The following is a 20,023-nucleotide window of genomic DNA, read 5'->3' as shown; positions in this document are numbered from 1 at the left end:
TGAAAATTGTTTTGTGTGATATCTGGTGAACTGACACTTTATTGACAGTTAAGTTTCAAGTGGTTTGGTGCCGACTAACGTGTACGAGACGTTCAGACTCTGTGATTATAATGTCTTCAGTGCAGGAGCTGTATTTATAACTCAGAGACATTGTTAAAATCAGTTACTGTGATGGAAAACAAAGCAGATCTACATCTGCTGCTGCTAATTTCTTTTGTGACATTTGTTAGTATGTTTTGTGGATTCCGCTCTTTTATTCTGTGCGTGAATAGGACACATAATGCATTCACAGATCACCTCTCCAGCTCAGGAACACGACAGGAATTAAAGACAGAATTACAAACAACTGCCATATATGACTCAACGGTATGAGTAATATGAAATTCCACTCCTGATTTCACTGACTGAGCGGCGGGGGTGTTTTTGTCAAACTGAAAACGACTGTCGATAATGGTAAAGCAACTGATCTACTGTCAGGAAATTGTGAAAGCCTACTAGTTTCTTACTGAATAGACGTCACAACAGCTGGATGATACGCGAAAGCTGGATGACTAAATGGGGAAGAGTTTGAGCAAAAATGCACATTTTCTATGCTCGGAAAGGGCAATACAAATGATTATCAAAAAAAGGGTGTTTTTTCAAGGTACCTACACCAAAACTGTTCAGTCTCAAAGCCTTTATCATTTCTACATTTTTTCATTTTACATGAGTGATTGTTTAGATAAAAAAAAACACCAACAAGTTTGTTAAAAATTTTGACTTTTTTTTTTTAAGGATTATATTAAAATCAAGCGTATTCCTAACCATGAAAACATATCTGATAAAATTTAATATTTCCCAAACATTCAATACTTAATATGAACCCTGTTGTACATTTTTTCATTTGTTTATGTTTTTAAGGGAAAAAACAGAGAGAGAGCGACAAACAGCAAATCAACTTTACTGGCCAAAATTTCCCTTCTCGGCTTCATTTTCTCCGTTTCACCGCTACGCACTTGATTTCTCTGACTCACATGATTGCAAGACTGATCTAGCAACTTCCCCAGAAGGCAGCCAGGAACCAGATGCTCCAACAACAATCTAACTTTACTCTTCATCTCGCTCCACACCCTTGTGAGAGAGAGCTCTGAGACAAAGAGGAAGAGATGTTTGACTTGCTCAGAAACCTTGTCACCACGACAGTTTCTATAGAAACCTGGGGGTGGGTGGTATAAGTACCCCCCACCTCCCCAATCATACATGCCCATCACAAACAACAGAGGCATAGAGAAGACAGTAAAGCGGTCGGAGCGGGGGGGTGGGGGGTATACTGTCCAGTCACCATGGTAACTTCCAGCCACTTGGCTTACAAATTGTGTGTCAGAGTTTGTTTCGATATTCTCTCAAGTGCTAACCAACACCTGCATTACTCATTTCAAATGTGTGAAAGTGAGCGTCAGGCTTGGATTCAACCAGTGGTTATCTCATTTCCTATCCACGTTCTCAAACAATTCAATCTAAAAACAGCAGAGGCCTGCGTCAGCCTTTGTGCTTTTTCTGGATACACTCCATATCGAGTTATTTTGACAGAGATCTGTACACAGGCCTCGCTTTTTACCACCGTCACTGTGGATATTCCACTTGAGATGGTGCCTAATTTGATTATTTCTATCCTCTTGGATTTCTTCTCCTTGACGATCACAGGTTGTGATTTCCAGGGCTGCCCACCACCCCCCCACTCGGCCGGGCCTTGTGATGTTTGATCCAGGGCCAGGGGAGGCCAGCCAGACATTCACCCCAGACTCTGGCGCCCTTCCCTCAGTGTACCCTGCACTCTAGCTCCCTGCTGTGAGGCCTGGAGGAAATCACGCAGCCGGGAGAATTATAAAAGCCCTCATCTATTGAGCAGAGGTTAAAAACGGGGGGAACAATACCTTTGACTTACACTCTGCTTCTCTCTGTGGAAAGACTTAAAAAGCACCTACTGCTAAAAAAAAAAAAAAAATCAATAGGCAAAAAAAAGAATAGAAAAATCAATATCCCTGTACTGACTCTTGTCAGTTCATACTGTTTTTCATACAGCTTTTCATTTATGGGGAATAAGAATAAGAACAACCCCAAGGACAGCCCCGGAGTGCATCACATAACAAGCTCACAATGAATACAATTTAATATAACAACAAATATAAACACTATAAATAACAGCAAAAAATAGACAAACACTTAAAGTATGTCCGACAGCTCGTTAAATCTAATTTTTGCAAAGGCATTAAAGCAAGGACAAGTTTTACCAAGTGCAAAACGCCAACCCCAGAGGGCCAGATTATACGTGTGCATGCATGTTTATTGTGTCGGGGTGTCTGTGTGTGTGTTTGGCAGGGTGGTGATGTAGGGGGTTAATTCACACAGCTGTGTAAGATCAAACTGGAAAGGATTCCTAAGTTTCCTTTGTCAGACCAAGTCAAAACAAAAACGGGTGGAAGAATGTGAGATGCCGACTGAGTGGGAGACCGAGGGAGCTGCAAAAACTGCCGACAACCTAATCATGTCGCTACGCGGGCTGATCTTTCGAGCAAATGATTATCACATGTGAACACACATACGCAGTAAAATTAAGACGAGGGAGCAGATCCCGCCGATCGAGCGTCAAGGCGGGTGGAAAATAAGGCCACTACTTCTTCCGTCCCCTCTCCGGCGCTTTCCCATAGAAAGCTCCCGACGCCTCTTTCCTCTCTTTGTAGCTGCGCTGAGTTATAGAGCGAATGAGTTGAGAGGAAGGAGGAGGTGAGAGAGATAAAGTGGAACGGGGGGGGGGGAGTACTGCGTTTCTCATGGTGGCTGGAGGATGGGGGTGTAGGATCGACGCAAACAGAATGTGTATATGTTGACCTGCGAATCAAATAAATTGTTTATTCTGCCTCTTACAGCCCTCAGCCACCCACCACCTTCTTCTCATTCCTCCCGTTTTCTCACATGAGAGCTGACACAGGAACCAGCACATCCGACAACTCAGCAGCAACCGTGCTTCAGCATTACAACCTGCCCTTGTCCATCCTCCAAATACAGTTTGGCGGGCGGAAATGGTTCGAGTGAACGCCAGATGCAGTTAACACCTTTTCTGTAACCAGTCACTTTCCTCTAAATCACTCAAAAACCAAAAGATATCCTAACACTCTACCTTGAATCAATAAACTTTGTATAAAAGCCTCTTTGCACCTTCACTACATCTACTCTCTTTTTTTTTTTTTTATCATTCAGCCAGGGCTGAGAAGTAGAGATTAGGCAGCAACAGTGGTCACCCAGCCACTGTGCTCCACTGGCTCATTACTCCCCTGGTTAGGGAGGGGAGGGAGGGGGCTGCCACCCTGAATTAAGGCCTCCCTCGCAAGGGGCCAAATGCTCGCCGAAAAGGGTTGCGTTCGAGAGCGCTTTAACGGTAGGGAGGTCACCGTTCCGCGGCTAGCCATGCATGTTGGAGAGCCACAAATGACTGTTGTGAAAAGGGGGGATAATGATAATTAAATATATATAAAAAAAAAAAAAAGTTAGCACAGGAAAATACCCTCATGAGAGATTAAATGGGAGAGCGATTCAGGGGCCAAGGCAGTGCCGTGCCAAAGAGGACCTGAATAGAGTGTCCAGTGGCTCGTTGGCAGGAAGAAACAAACTGCTCCATCATAAAAAGAATGATTCATAGATGGCTGCACTCGGTTTGTGAGATCGTAACGCGTAACAGGAAACAGTTATGAATGTACACTGAATGGTATTCCCGCACTGAAATCTGATGACAGAAAGTATGATCAGCACATATCATTGTCTTAAAGGTGCACTATGTAGATCTTCAATGACTGTTTTTTATGTCTAAACAAACTGACATTAAAAAGGATAATACAGTTTCACACAGTTTTACTTTTATATTTGGCGGACCCTGCCACCTTTCTAGCTTCAAACAGTGTTCTGGGGAACTTATTTTCCTCTGAGGACAGCTTGTTTATTAAGTTATGGAAAAAATAAACATTTCTGAGTTTTGAATTTCTTCTTCATCGAGAATTTCTATCTCGATGTTGCCTTCAGAGTCTTACTGGCACATGTTTGACAGTGAAACGGTGGTATTCCGGGCAGAACGAGAGGGAGTAATGGAGGATCGATACTGACTGAGCCTCCGCTCTGTTGCTTCATCCCCCGAGGCTTAATTCACTGGATGTGTAAAGACGACGGTGTCACAATAGGGGATCAGATGGGATTGACCACAGGATGAAAATGTAAGGAGTGTTTATTAAACTGATGTAGCCGAGATGAAGAGTGGGGAGCGGGTTGAGCAGAGATCGGTCAAGAGGTTGTCTAGGAGATGTACATAATGGTCATTAAAAGCTAATGCCAGACTAAGCTACAATAGCTTGGTGATTCAAAAAAGGATGAAAAACAACCCTAATGCCTCCGATTTCAGCTCACAGAGCTTAAAGGGAAGCCGAGGGCTAAGCTGAAATTTGAGCTAGAAACAAAGGCACCTGAAGATTGTTTTGTAGGTTTTTCTAAAAAGATACTTATTGACAGATGCTTAAAGAAAGATACACCAAGCTTAAAAAAAACAGTCAATTATTTTCTTTTCATTCTATTATTACTGAATGTCCTTCATGGGCCCCCCTACAGCCTACAAGGCCAAACCAAAGACAAAGCTAAAGTGTTGATTCAGCTTCATAGGGATCCTGAACGGATAAGCTGTGGCAACCACTCATTCACACACACATACATGCAACACACATGCACGGGTGAGCGTACACACACACACACACACACACACACACACACACACACACACACACACACACACACACACACACACACACACACACACACACACACACACACACACACACACACACACACACACACACAGCCTCTCAGGGCCTGACCAGCTGTCTAACTCCCCCCATATCCATCCAAACCCACAGGAGCAGGAGGATATAAATCACTCGGCAGAATGAAGACGCGCACGGAGGGAGCGCACGTGGTCTACGTGACACACACACACACTCACACATGCCCCCGCTTGAATTGGCTGTCCACCACTACGCTGAGTCCAACCATGCCTTGTGTCCAACGATTGGAGCATATGCTCTAAAACACACCTACACAGGCATATGACAGATATAACAAAGACGGTCACGCCCAGTTTTACGTCATTTCTCTTAAAACATCGTGCGCCACTGATATCCACAACACCACGCATGATTGGCATTAAAACCGGTTTATCTCACCTACTGACTGCAGCTGCACACCTTAAGACCTTTGCCTCCGTGTATGTGTGAGAGAGAGAGGCGGAGATTGTGCTCAATGTCAACAGCTGATAAGAGAAAAGGTCATGTTGCATAACAGGAGTTTGTGCCGTGTGTGTGACATAATGCTGTAAAAAAAGAAGAAAAAAAACAAATGCAAGAGAAGAAGAGGAAGGCAGAGACAGTAAAGAGGGAGTGTGGATTTACGCCGGAGAAAAGAGCTCAGTGGTGATGCATTTGGCTGCTGAGCATCCATCGCTGGTCCAAATTGAAGCCGGCAGCTCACAGAGCGCCTGTAATGATGCAGTAAACTCTCTGTTGGCAAAGCGGACTTTATTTAAAGGGAAAAAAAAAAAAAAAAAACAGGGCTCCCTCTCCTCATTTCAGCACAAACTTAATAAATACATAAATAAATAAGACCGAATTAAAAGAGGTCGGGTGAGCCAACTTCACTCCCTGAAATTATTTCTGGCAGCGCTTGCCGAGTCGCCGGGCCCCACGAGAGGAGAGACGAGGCCAAAGGGACGAGCCTGCAGCGTGGGAAGGACTGCTTCCTCCCAGCTTTAAACTGAACTTGGGCAATGTTCAATTACCTGACAATTGTCACTGAGACAAGAAGAGAAAATAATGCTTGTTCTGTGTCGTGATTTTCTGTTCCTTAGAAATGGTGTCAAGTATAGAATATGCTTCATGTTTTCAAAAACTCCTGCTTTCTTTTCAGTTATTTTCCACTGTGTGTAAATTGCTGGCAATCTTCATGAGGACTTTTTATATTATTGGCAGGTACTTTTATGCCATGCTGATACCGTTTGGCAACATAATCAAAGTAGCCCCGCTCTGATCTTTCCCCATTGGTGAATAAAAACAATAAAGCTCTGTGATGTTATTTTTAAATGAAGTACCATCCTCTTTTTCCTTTTGTTCAAGGCTATCCCTGCTGCATCCTGCTGGTTTCAGACTCATCGCTTTACATTCATAAAAAAAAACTGTTTAGGAAAATGAACATGCACGTATGGAAAGCACTGTTATCTTTCACCTTAGCGCCTTTCACAGGTGCCACGTGGAGCGTAACCACAGTGAACGTGGTCAAATAAACAGGCAGTAAAAACGTCGCTTTTGCCACAGTACACTTTGGTTTGCCCTGGTATCCATAGTGATGGGGAGGTTGCAAAGTGAACCCTGCCATGTTGCACACGTGAGGAGAAGGGAGCTTATGAAAGAATAATTTGCATTGAAACATAAGGTTAAATGAAGCGCATTGAGGCTCAGGCACGGTGAAAAAACAACCCTGTGACCCTCTCTTCATGGTCCTACATGAGGCCCACATTTCATTTGGACAGCCCAAGAACGAGAGCGAGACAGAGACAGAGAGACAGGGAGATAAAGAGAGGAAAAGGAGGAGAGGAGGGGGGAGAGTCTGTGCCTTTGCACTCCCCACTCTCTATTTTTGTTTCCTCTTTTTGTGCACGCTCAACGCACACACTCACAGTGCAATGGATTTTCAACTTGGCCCTCATCAGTTGTGCGCCTGATGAAACAAACACTGACAGCCTCTTTACATTTGTAAAGGCCCCTGCAGCAGCTGTGCTTGTCCCACACACACACACATACCATGCGTGCACACAAACACACACTCACACGCAACCTTTGAATCAGAGGCCTAGCCCCAGCTGGGGCCTACAGGAAGAGCAGACTCTGCACAAAATGGCCCTGGCTGCACTGAGCTGCACTCTGCCTTGCTCTCCTGCTATTCTCGCTTACACGCATTCACACACTCACACACACACACACACAGTATGTGTCATGTTTCGTTAGACAGAACAACACTGCCCCACATTAGCGCTTGCTACCTCAGTCATTACACGGCACCGACCCTCAACCACTGTCTTGAAAAGTACCAAGAAATTAAGAAAATTAACCTAAAAAAAATGATTTTCTAAATAATCTTAATGAGCACAAAGAGAGAAAATGTGTTTGCTTGCTCCTGCAGAGTCACTGAACCTGACATTAGTGACGAAGCATCTTCGGAGGAACAAACTGACAGGGCAATTTGGCTTTTCGTCTTGGTTGCATTCACATAGACGGCTATCAATTCTAGTAGAAAATGGTAATTGCCTTGTTTGCTTTTATTAAGGACTCATCCTCCTTTTCCAATCATTTTATGACTGATGAATTTTAATATCAGCCTCAGATAGTGGGTGTTTGTTGGGCGCAGAGGGTGGGGATGGAGGGGGTAACAACTCACACTCGTGTTTCAGGGGAAATGGTTAAGCCAAGCATGTATAATTGTCTTACGCTAATTAAGGGGGGTATGAGCGGGGGAGGGGTGGATCAGTAAGGGGCCAAGAGTCCTGTCTCAAAGCCTGGGTTGGGGGGGAGGGTGGGGGGGGGCATCTGGACTCCTCCAGGTTGTTGTAGACATGCACGTTTTGTGAGCCTTATTTGGTCCGGGTCTGGACTTTCTGCATTAACTGCAGCTGCTGAAAACACATGACAGATGTGACGCACATGCATAGGACAGAGACATGCATGCTGCATCATGCAGTCGCACAGACAAGCCCTTTCCTCAATCCTGTCGTAGAACAAAATAAATATAGATGTTCTAATTTTAGGGAGCCACAGTTGGGCATCGTCTGGCTTAATTTTAAATAGGGGCTTTTGTTTCAGTTAGTCATCAATCCTCTGGCACATCCTGTTTCCTCAAACAGCATCACAGAATCCTAAAATTTGTTTTCTCTGCAATATCGAGCCCACTGTTTCGACACATAGCAATTAAAGTAAGGTTAAGTTATATTTTAATGTAACTGAATCTGCTTGGTCACTGGACGGGTAAAGTCAGTGTCATGATTCAGAATTCAAAAAGTCAGCTCTGAGTTGACCGACAGTTTGTTTATTCAGTCAGAAAAAGAAGATATTTTGTTTATTTAGGCTATAAAAAAAATAAAATAAAAAAAAGATCTTTCTCTTCTGATTAAAATGTCTTTCCCAAAACTACTGTGCACCTTTAAACATCTGTCTGTCTTCTGGGCTCTTGCTCATATTTGTGTTGGCTTCCAACAAATAAAGCTTCATGCTGACACATTTCATCAGATTGTGTTACTGGCGATGTTGGCGTGTGAGAAATGTACATAGCCATAAGAGGATGTACAGATGTGTTAGAATGACATCATTCTTGTTTTGTTTTTTTTCTCTTTTTACAGAGGGGATTTTTTCCCCTCCTGAACGAGACAATAGTATGCACTGTCTGGATTTTAGACACCAAAAGTGATCAATTACATCTATCTTACATCTATTTGGTCACACATTTACCAGGATATTATGAGGCAGAAACCACGAGGACACAAAAAAGCCATTCAGACTATTATTAGCAGAAACACTCTATGCCTATGCTTTAATTGATTTCACATGATGTGCATTTAATTCTCTATATCTGAGAGACACAGAAAATCCCCCAGTAGATTTACGCAGCATGAACAGCACTCTTTGTGTTTTTCTCTTAATTGCTCCCACAAACCTGTTGCTCAGTTTGACCCTTTCTGCTATATGTACTTTCAGCACAAAATAAAGTCACAGATAAGCCTGCTTTCGTTTGTGTGTGTGTGTTTTCTCGGAAACCAAAGTGTGTGCAGGAGTTAACACACTTTTTTTTAAAAAAGACACTCCACGTGTTGTTTGGATTGGATTGGGTTGAGGGGGGGTGGGAAGGAGAAGAGGAGGAGGAGGAGGAGGAGGAGGTGGTGGTGTTGGGGGGGTGGAGAGATTTAGATCTGCTGCTGACTCCAGCTTCAGAGCATTAACAGACATGATATGCCTCGTGCAATTAAACGCAACAATGTGTGCGTGAAAGCGCGTGACGGCGATTCTGGAAATGCATCAAACAAGTGCAACAAACTTTAAAGCTGCACACACACACACACACACACACACACACACACACACACACATATACACACACAGAGGCCGGGCCGGCGTGTAGTCGTCATGAAAAAACGATACATGGTAACTTCGTGGAGTGATATGCAGGAGACGTTCACACTTCACCAGATTAAAAAGTCTTTGTGTTTTTCATTCACGGGGGGAGACACGAGCACAGGGCATTCATTTTAAACCCCTAGACTGACCAACTATCTCATCTCGCAGCCCCTTCCCCATAAATTCACCAGTGTTACTTGCAGAAAGAAAATGGTTGCTTCTTGCTATCGCTTCATACATGAGCCTCTGCAATGCGACTGAACACAGCCTCTTTAAAAAAAAAAAAAAAAAAAAAAAGGAGGACTGGCTCGCACTTGAAACGCCGTGCTCAAACCGCACACACCGCCTAATGTGCGGTTTTAATGTGGATTCGGTAGCAAGGAGGGACGAGACCCAAACGCTTGTAAGCTAATCCCCCCGGTAGTATTGCAGAAAAAAAAATGGAGTTATCTCTGCGGGCTGCTGCAATATCTGCTCGCTCACAGAGGTCACACGGGAGACCTGCGAAATGACTGTGACCCCGGCGGACTTGTCCATTAAAAACTGCTAGCGGAGACAACCGCATAACAACAAGCCCCGCAACGTTCAAGTGCTTGGAAATTGGACGAATATGCTGAATTGCATGACCCCCTTTCCCCCTCCTGCTCTGCCTCACTGTTTATGGAGAGTATTAAAGAGCCACAACAGTCCGCGAGACATGTCGCTGCCCTACATTTAAAAACATTCACTCCATACGTAGAAAGGACGGAGTCACATTGAAGGAGGTGGGGAAGCTTTGAGACAAAAATGCTCAGCATGGGACGAAATGGAAGCCGAAATAGCTGAGCCATGGCCGACGAGGCTTGTCTTCGCGGCTGTAGCACTAGGAAGGAACAGGGGGAGCGAACAAAAGCCCTGTTTTCTGGAGACACTTTGCCAAGTGCTTTAAATTTAAAAACCCCTTTATAGCTTTATCACGTAGCCAGGGCGCACCGTGCATCCCCACCATCACGCGTTCAAAACGGGTCAAAAAAAAAAAAAAAAACCCCGAGCGAAGCAGTCTCCCCTCCTCCTCCTCCTCCTCCTCCATAAGCACCCGATGTTCAGATAGCCTCAAACATGTCTGATGTCGAAGAAACGCTGCAACACAGACAGCGAATAAACATTGCTGTCTCTTTAAATAAAAGAGCCTGTAATTGTTAACACGTTGAGGGTAACTTACAACCCTCCGTACCCTTTAAAGGATATCTGGCCCAAATGGCAACACAAGCTTTTGCCTGATGGTAACCTTCACAGCCCGTGATGAAAGTTTATGCATTTTCATCGAGGCGAGCGAGGCAAACTTGAATAGAGCCACCCGCGTCAGAGAGCAAATTAAGGCAAATAAAAGAAGGTGTGTTTGTACTTACGTATTTCTTCTGAATGATATTCCTCTTAGGTCTTTCCTTGCTCATTATGCAATCCCCAAAAATGTTTGGCTATAGAGAGAATGGCCACATGAATTTCTTTCTTTGACTCTCGCCTCTCCCGGAGCACCACCAAATGACGATTTTTAAATCCCCGGCTCTGTAAAGGGAAAAGCTCGCTGGGCTTTGCAGAATCCTCCTTCGGTTTGTTTCCCCCCACACCTTAAACTATTCGGATGATAAATCCCAAAAAATTCAAGGGTCGACGACGGAGAGAGACGGACCGGAGCCAAACTCACTCGGGGATAACATAGTCAAAACAAATGCACAACAATAAGTTCCATTCGCCAAAACAGCTCGGCTTCTCGTCTCTGCGCACTCGCTCCCGGCTCTTTTCAAATACATGAATATGCTTGAGGTTGATCGTCAGCGGAGTTACATCTTGATCTGAGGTGACGACACGACGAGGAATTAATAAATAAAAATTAAAAAATAAAACGTTAGGTGTCACGTCTTTCTCTTTTTCTTTTTTTTTTTCTAGCTGGAGCCTGCGATCGACGAGAGAGCTCTCCAGCGGCACTGCTCTACTGACTGAGAGCAGCTCCTTTCTTCCCCAGCTTCAGCCTCTCAGCCTATCACGTCCTCCACCATTCAGCGGCAACTTCAAAATGTCCCTGAGACAGCCCTCCACACCAAACACTGCCAAATAGTCCTTTGCCCTACTCTTTCGCGGACATATAGCGCGTTTGTGGTGAGTGCATCGGGCAGTTTATGGTGATCTGACACCAAATGGTGCGTTCAGGTCCTCTGATATAGGTTTTGAGGCTTCATGCGTCTGCAGGCGGTTCAAGGAGACAAGTGAGTTTACACTTCCCTATTAATGGTAGTGTTTTAAATCATATGTTAGCGTTATATCTCCATGGGGATGAGGTGGCTGTAGACTAAACTAAATGATAAGTGGCATTAGATTGATATTTGCTTTAATTTCCTCATGATCTTATGAGCAGTGATGATGTTTCTGATATAAAGCTGCAACGATTTGTTGAAAATTAATCGCCAACTGTGATTTTTCAAGCACAAATGTCAAACATTTGCTGCTACCAGATTCTTAAAAGCTGCTTTCATTTGCCGTTTATGAGAGTAAATGTAAACGTTTTTGGTTTTTGGACTGTTGCTTGGACAAAAGAAGCAATTTGAAGACGTCACTTTGCATGTGATGAGCATTTTTTCCCCAGTTTTGTAGAGAAAACGATCAAATAATCAGCTAAATGAATCGATAAATAATCTTTAGTTGTGCTCCTCTGTCGGTTTCACTTGTGTTAGAGTAAAATGCTCAAGTTTCAGGCCAAAAGAGGAGTTCTCAGAAGATGCTAGGGGACAAAAAAGTAGTAATGGTTCCCAAATTTGTATGTAAATGACATACGCCCCCGACCCCTACTCTCCACACCAACCCCCCACAAAGTTAAACATTAGAGCGAAGATTTGCATCGGGTGCTTTCAGGAAAAGTCCATGTGAGAAAGCTGTCGGGGGTTTAGTGTGGAATGCTCAACTCTAGGTGAGGTGTTAAAGAGCCGAGAGGATGAAGTGCATTACTGCTATAAAATAAACAAGCGCTTACCTGTAAAACAGAGTTTTCTGTGTCGATCTCTCAGCTTAGACACACACCTCCGACCGCTCTTCTTCCATTGATCTGATCAACTGTCCAACCACGTCCAGCATGGAAAACAAATTTGGTGCACATTTTCAGATTATCCATCCACATTCAAAGCTTCCACCACAATCTTTTGAGAAAATGCGTGTGTGTGTGTATCTGGACTCATGTATATTTGTTCAGGTAATATTCATACTTTTGTGTTATCCTCTCTGCTATGACTGTTAACTGACTGGGTGTCCTCATCCCCCTCACTAGAAGTGGGCTCGCTGTGTCATTATTCTAATATACTGAGTGGGAAGGTTGCTCTATGAACTCACGAGGTAGGTAAGAGTGATGTGTGAATGTGTGTGTGTGTGTTATACAAATACACAGATACAGTTGTCCTCTTGTCTCCAACGTACAACTTCCGATGGGCGCTTCAACTGTAGAATCATGTTTCTTGGTAAACTGTGAAGTATTTAAGCTTTTAACCCATCATTATTCGGCTCTGACCTGGATTGTTTAACAAAAAAACTGCACTTGCGCTGTCAGTTGTTCCAAATATCTCAACAACTATTAGATTGGCATGAATTTTTGCCATGCTGTTCTCGGTCTCCAGTGGATGACTCCTTCTGAATTTGGTGATCCCCTACTTTTTCTCTAATGCGCTCAAGAGGTTGGCATCCTTTCAATCTCAACATCGTGCTTGATGGATTGCCACAACATTTTGTCATTCATAGTCTCACCAGAGGATGAATCCCACTGACTTTGGTGACCTTGGTGAAATTTGTTATTTTCAGTGAAATGTCTTCATACCTACTGGATGGATTGTTGTTAAGCTCATTACAAATATTCCTGTGGCCTTCAGGATGAATGGTATTAGCTTCGAAAGTCCTTTAACTTTCCAACTAGCGCCTCGTCACGTCAAAATTTTAATTCATCCAATACTTTTTATGACCAAGAAAACAGGGAAACATGCCAACACACTAAACCAAGATGGTGGATGTGATTAACATTATACTTGCCTAATATGAGTGTGTTAGCATCGTCATTGTTAGCATTCTTACTTTGGCGCTGTTTTGCCTCACAGAGACAGTAACATGGGTGTAGACTCATTGTCTTGTTAACCATTAAAGTGAAAATGTATCACTTTTCTTTTAGCAATGTTTGTCTGTTTGTTCTTGATAACATTTTTTAATAAGCTGGTCTGATCAAGGATTCACTAGCCCTAACAACTAAAGGCAAGTTTGAGCTTCCATGTCATCTGAGTGGCCCAGACACACCAAACTGACATCTGGCGGTGACGAAGGCTGACCTTTGTGTCGTCTCAGGTCGGCCAAAAAGTTGCGCTTGAATACACCACAAGGACTACAACTGACATCCGGCTAGCTTATACATTGCGCTTGCGTGAGAAGACAATAACTCTCTGAACACCGGTTAGTGAAGCCGCGCTAAATGGGTGAAATTATGGATACTGCAGGGACAGGCTCGAGGGGCCCTTTCTTTTTCTGCCAAAAAGCTGCTGACAAGGGCCAACTTGTGCCACCGGTGCAGGACACACCACAACAACTACGGCCACAGACTTTCACCAATCATCAGCCTGGTGTGTCAGAACCGTTACCTAGATATCTTAGCACTGTGGGAGTCGTCCAGTTTACAGGTATGATCAAGAAATCAGAATCAGCCTCTCCCTGAAGCCCTGAATGCTGGTCTACAACCAGTCACTAACATCACTGTGCAATCATGCTGATTTCATTATCATTCATGTAACGAGGAAGAGCTATCGATCCCGCTTCTGTGTTTGATGTAGATTTAGCATAACGCACCAAATGATCAAAGCACCAAACTTACCCATGAATGCATGAACAAAGACACCAAATCAATGGCTGACAGGTCAATAATTCTAAGCGTGGCTTGCGGATGACATGATATTTATGTAGCCCCCCATTCAGTCACGCTGTATGTAATATATAAACAGAAATATTGGAGCATTAGTAAGAATAAGAAATTATACAGGATGGATAGATGCATGAGTGTGAGGATTTATTGGTATATGATTTAAATAAACGCTGCTCGCATGCATGTTTTCTGCACGTTTGAATCTTTACAGCACCTTCGTCTGTGGACATAATATTCTTTTACCTCCCAAATCAATGATGTCTTGTCCCTTGACAGCGTCAGAGCCGAGCAGGCTATTTTGAGACGAGGCTGTGGAACACGCTGCCTTTAGCCCCCATCGCCCTGCACTCTCAGGGGGGTTTACCAGGGTCCTCTGCCCTGCTGGTGCTGACATTTAGGCCCACATGAATCAATGAGACAAGCTGTGGAGGGATGCCTGAATTTCACAGCGATCCCCCTCGCAGTTCACATTTAGCTTTAACGCCATGTACATGCAGAGGTATTGCAGGCTCTTTGAAACACTGTTAGCCTGATGTCTCCATGTGCAGATTTGTATAACGAGACACGTCTACAATGGAGCAAGATTCTGTCAAAATCAAAATTACTTTGCTTACATGGTCATTATTTTTAAATGCATATTCAACGCACAGTGCATCTCTAAATAAAAAAACAATGAAAACAAAAGACATAGTTTGATGAAGTTTGTGAAGCAGCATTGGATCACAGGAGTTGTTTAGTTTATTGTTGCAAATGAAAATCTATCTGACTCAGGTCGCTAACCCTAGCTAGCTAACGTTAACGCTGCAAAAGCTCACTAAAGTTAACACTTGCTAGCTAATGTTAGGGCTGTACAGTATATGCTGGGCGCATACTTTAGAACCGAACTTCCACAAACTGGCAACTACCAAGACTGTTGATCGCTGACGAAAACACAGATATCACGTGATTCCCACAGCGTTATGCTATTGGTTGACAAACTTGTTCGGAGCTGGAACCAACCGAACCAATTCTTACAGAGGTAAACAAAACTTTTAATTAAGTAATTTTAGAAATCAAATCATTGATTCACGATCATAATCATGTTTTTAAAGAAAGGAGATACTTCTCTGCTGCACCTTTCCACAAGCTCTGTAAATGTATTATTTTTTGTCTACATAAAAATGTTGACCTTTAAAGTTTTATTCACGTTACGTTGTGTTGCATTTGCCGACTTCCTTCGTCACTCTGACATTTCTTTTTTTCCAGGAAGTTATAGCGACAGGTGACCAAATGAAACGCACCATTGTGTTGGACTGCAGTGTTGTTGGAAACATTTGTGTTGATGTGGCTTTGAAGCGGAAAGGTTACACATTATATCTCTAAAATGCAAGATTAAGTGCATGATGGCCTAAATATATTAGATGTCGGTCAAGTGAAGAAAAAGGATTTCGATGACTGATCAGTTTGTTCACAATTAATGTAAGTGAAAGAGAAAGAAACGGAGTGTGTTTGTGTCTGTGTTTTTCGTGTGTGTCCTTGAAGGGACAGCAGTTTTCAAAAGTGTTTGGACAGCTCTGCTCTTGTATAAATGGCAGAGACATTTACACCATTGGATTTAGGAGTGTGTGCGTGTGTGTGTGTTTGTGCTTGTGTGTCTATATGTGTGTGATGGAGAAGGCCAGGGATTGATTAGAGCTTTCACTCTCAATGTGGTTAATTGCCCAGTGAGGCTTAGCAGACGGTGCTGGCTAGATTGATGTCCGATAGCCAAGAAGAGGGGGGAGTCGGGGTGTGTTTGTGTGTGCGTGCGATGGAGGGAGGGTCGGCGGGGGGGCTTGATTTACTGGGCAGCGTGGATGGGAAGGAGGGGGGCAACGAATCCCAAATTAACGTTGAAAGATTGAATGGTTAAATATTGCACACGGTGGAAATAAACCCAGAGGAGTTTCCTTCAAAAGAAAGGAAAAAAATCAAGCGATTGTAATCACATCTGCTGAAAAGAAAAGGAGATGTGTTGAAATAAAGAAAGGAAAATTCTCAGCCATGTCACCTTTTGTTTTGTTCCCTTGGTAAATAAAAGGGTTTTGGTTTGTTACACCAAGCGCCGCCTGTCCTTTGAGAAGACGCTTCCTTTGGGTTTAGTTCAACAGTGACCTAATGTTTTCATCTCTCCTCGGCTCCCTTGAACTTACTCAATCTTTAAAAACAATGTTTTCATTCTGGCGCCGAATCAAGCCCAAACCCTCGCCAATTTATCTCTGCGTTTAAGCAAATATTAGTGTGCTTGTGCCAGAATTACAACAGAACAGCTCAAACAGAAGAAGCCTTTTAATCTTGGAGTTAAAAGTTTCTGGATGTTCAGATGTTTCTCAAAGCTCTCAAAAGACAAAGAATGGCATTTGCAGAGGGGGGGATGGTGTAACGCTCGTCCTGATCTTTTATTATTCTCTACTTATCGTCCATAGGGTCATAAAATGATGTTTATTGTTCAATAAGAAGGGAAGGGAGGTATGTGTGTATTGGAGGGTTGGAATGAACTCACTGAGTGTGATAGCAGGGGACAGCAACAAGCGAGCCACAGTGTTGGCAGGGGGTGGGGTGGATAAGGAAGCAGTAAAATCATGGCTTATGCAATTCTCTCCCTTTCGCACAGGCTGTTAAAACTCTAAGTAATACGAGCAGCAGGGATATTGAATACCACATATAAAAGAAAGAGAAGAGAGGGAATAAAAAGAGAGTAAAGTTTTACACTGCAAAACTATCTTAGTGAGCGACGTCATTTTATATTTAGGTTCAAAATGTAGTTGAACTTCTCTTGAGTGTAAACAGAATACTTAGTGATGACTATACAAACTTATATCGAGACATCTAAAGATAATTTTCTCTTTCTTTGGGTTATTTTAAGTAAATACAAGGGGTGTGTCTATTAAAACCAACACGTTTATCACTGCAAAAAAAGTCAATAACATGAGTCAGCAAGTTGGAAAATAGTTTGCTAATGTGTTAAATGTATTCAAACCTGTTTCCATTAGAAAATGTGCTTAAATTCTACAGAATTGACAAGACAAAGTAAAGCTGCACTTGTATAAATAGAGATAAAGATAAAGATTGATTCTGGTAAAAGTTATCTTCGAGGGAAGTGCATGACTCTCTGCTCATGTTAGGCCCTTTTGGGGAAGCCCCTCTGTGCCAGGCGAAGAGGAATTATTCCAAGTTGTTCAGATTTTGCTTCATAACATATGAAAGCCTAAACTAAGATGGATGCCACAACGAACAATCAAATGTAACTTGCATGTAAAGTCTAACTGCTCATATGAAACTGGATTTTTTTCCCCTGGTTTTTGAGAAATCTTAGCAAGTAACGTCTGTATAGGATAAGTTTGTTTTTTTTGTTTTTGTTTTATTTTGCAGTGTTATGTGCTCGCCCATGTGCTGATGATGGCCGACAGACTGGAGGTCATGTTGGCTTTGAATTACTCTGCTGAAATCTGAATCCTGTAAGAACTCTCATTAAAGTGAGGTTAACCTTCTCCACAGCCACCCCCACCTCTCCCTTTCCACTGTTCAGGGACTCGTTGAGATCACAAACACAATTTATTTTTCAACAACCCCCCCAACACACACACACACACACACACACACACAGATGCATACCTCCCTCCCGTTCTGAGGGGACTTAAGAGTCCCCACTCTACCACCGTGGATAATTGGACACCTTCAGCATGAGAAATCCCCCGCAGAAACAAAACAGGCACCAGCGGTGTAGACTCATATCAGGTTTGTCAAATATAAGCACAACAGTGAGGATGAGACAGAGACGGAGGCTCGGTTGAACCTTCACTACAAGCCAGATTTGAAAAACCCCTTTGGCAGTGCTTCTTTCTGATTCAATTCACACATTGAATGTCTCACTTCCTGAGTTGTGGTGGCTGTTGTGTAGATCAACAGGAGGAATATCCACACCCTCAGGCTCCAGGGTGAAGTTGTCCTCAGGGCACGTAACGAGGATCAGCACGGTCTTCAGTGTGCCCTAAGTTGACCCATCTGGAAGCTAAATGCAAAATGGTCTCAAGATCAGAGCCGAGGGATGACTTGCCCTTCTTTCTGCCCCCAAGGCTGTTGTTGTGTTTCACTAATGAGGCAGATCTCCCCAAGCTCACCTGGCAACCGCAAGTCTAACCTGGTAAACTGCAGACTTTGAGAACAAATACATGTTTAAATATTCTTGATGTTGTTGTAAGTTTTAAAGCAGTCTCGCTGGTGGTCAGGCCACTCAGCCACATTAAAGCTTCCATGTTTTTGTCCTTGTCTTTATACGCACCCATTATGCCTCCTGTTATTGTTGCTACAGTGAAGCCAAGTAGCAAGGAAGTCAGAAGCATTTTTCCGATGATGTAACACACAGATACAGACAAACAGGCTGATTTCTCATTTTGAATTCAGTCGGCAAAATAAATACTTTTTGTCAAATCACAGATATCTTGGAACACATTTGGAAATTTTTCTGAAGTCTCGTTTAAGGTGGAAATTGGACGATTTCTCGTTAAAAACATCTGGTTTTGTTCCCACCTACACAGCTGGAAAATTGTCTGATGTCATGTTAAAAACATGCAGTGGTTTCATGCTTACAAATGTTGACACACCATCTCAAAGAGCGGTCTCTTGTAAAAAATATTGTGTTTTCCTGCTTATAAACGCCATCTTGAACACTTTCCTCGTCAAAAGTATCAGTGGTTTCACGCTTGCAAATGTCGATGCTCCATCTTCATCATTGGTGCCTTGCCACAAATATTCAGTAGTTTCACACTTACAAATGTTGAGACGCCTATCAAACAGTGGTCTCTCGTCAAAAATATTCAGTGGTTTCACACTTACAAATGATGAAACACTATCTCCAGCGGTCTCTCATAAAAATGTTCTGTAGTTTCACACTTACAACTGTTGAAATGCCATCTCGGACAGTGGTCTCTTGTCAGGAATATTCAGTGGTTTCAGGCTTACAAATGTTGAAAAACGCCGTGACGAAATAATGTCTAGCGGTCTCTTGTAAAAAAAAAAATGTCAGTGGTTTCGCGCTACCAAATGTCCCTTTTTTCTCATTTTAATTCATACTTCTCTTTTGTTTGACATGTTCAATGATTTGCAATTAAATTATGTCACAATGTTGCTCTCATTGATGCACCATCTTTCTGCCCACAGTATTTACTCATCAAGTCCAGTTTCCCCATTCAGTTTAACATCTTTCAACACTCCTGTTCCCCTTTCTCACCTCAAACCAGTCTGGACTGGAGTACGGTGTGGATGAGTAGCTAAGCATGAATCACTCATGAGGAACAAGCAGCGTTGTAGCGTTGCCAGGTCCCTTGTGTGTATCTAGCCACACAGAGAGTAATAGCATTCAGCCACAAAGGTTCTATAGCCCAGGAGTGACTGGCTGACTCATGTGGGTCAAGACCTGCCACAGGTGGGGGATCCCAGGCTGAATAACCTCCCCCTCCTGATGGTAGGCAGCCACAGCCTCTGCGCCCCTTTTCACCCACCCGGGACACCTGCACTGGACACAAAAGCCATCTCTCTCCGATTCTTTGAGGGCATGAGCAGAGAGAGGAAAAGGACGTGGGGAAGAACGGAGCAGGGGAGAAAGAAACGGGGTTGGATGGGTCGCGGTGGGGGCCGCCTCAATCGTAGCCATGCGGAAACAAAGTAACACAAACTCGAGCCACAGCAGGGGAACAGCTGGAGCACACAAGGATGGCAGTCTGGGTGGTCTGAGAGCGAGGGAGAAGGAGAGAAAGGGTGTGAGCCTGCACGAGAAATTAGAGGGAATAAAAGACACAGAGAGGGTTTGGTTTGGGATAGAGATGTTGAAAATAGAGGCTACTACTTCCTTTTAAAGGTA

The 20,023-nt window shown here is 43.3% G+C and overlaps 1 protein-coding gene across 1 annotated transcript in view; it reads right to left on the bottom strand.

Moving 5' to 3' along the window:
* The window catches only part of jarid2b (jumonji and AT-rich interaction domain containing 2b), a 110,673-nt gene extending 99,526 nt beyond the window's left edge, over positions 1-11,147 (bottom strand). Inside the window, exon 1 of the mRNA XM_073463330.1 lies at positions 10,616-11,147. Coding sequence (XP_073319431.1) covers positions 10,616-10,660 — 45 coding nt within the window. The 5' untranslated portion in view covers positions 10,661-11,147. The remainder of the gene's footprint in view (positions 1-10,615) is intronic.
* Between the last annotated feature and the right edge of the window lie 8,876 nt (positions 11,148-20,023).

The sequence above is a fragment of the Pagrus major genome, chromosome 3 (genome assembly GCF_040436345.1).
Source record: "Pagrus major chromosome 3, Pma_NU_1.0".
Taxonomy (NCBI): Eukaryota; Metazoa; Chordata; class Actinopteri; order Spariformes; family Sparidae; genus Pagrus; species Pagrus major.
This window is presented reverse-complemented; position numbering and strand designations above follow the sequence as displayed.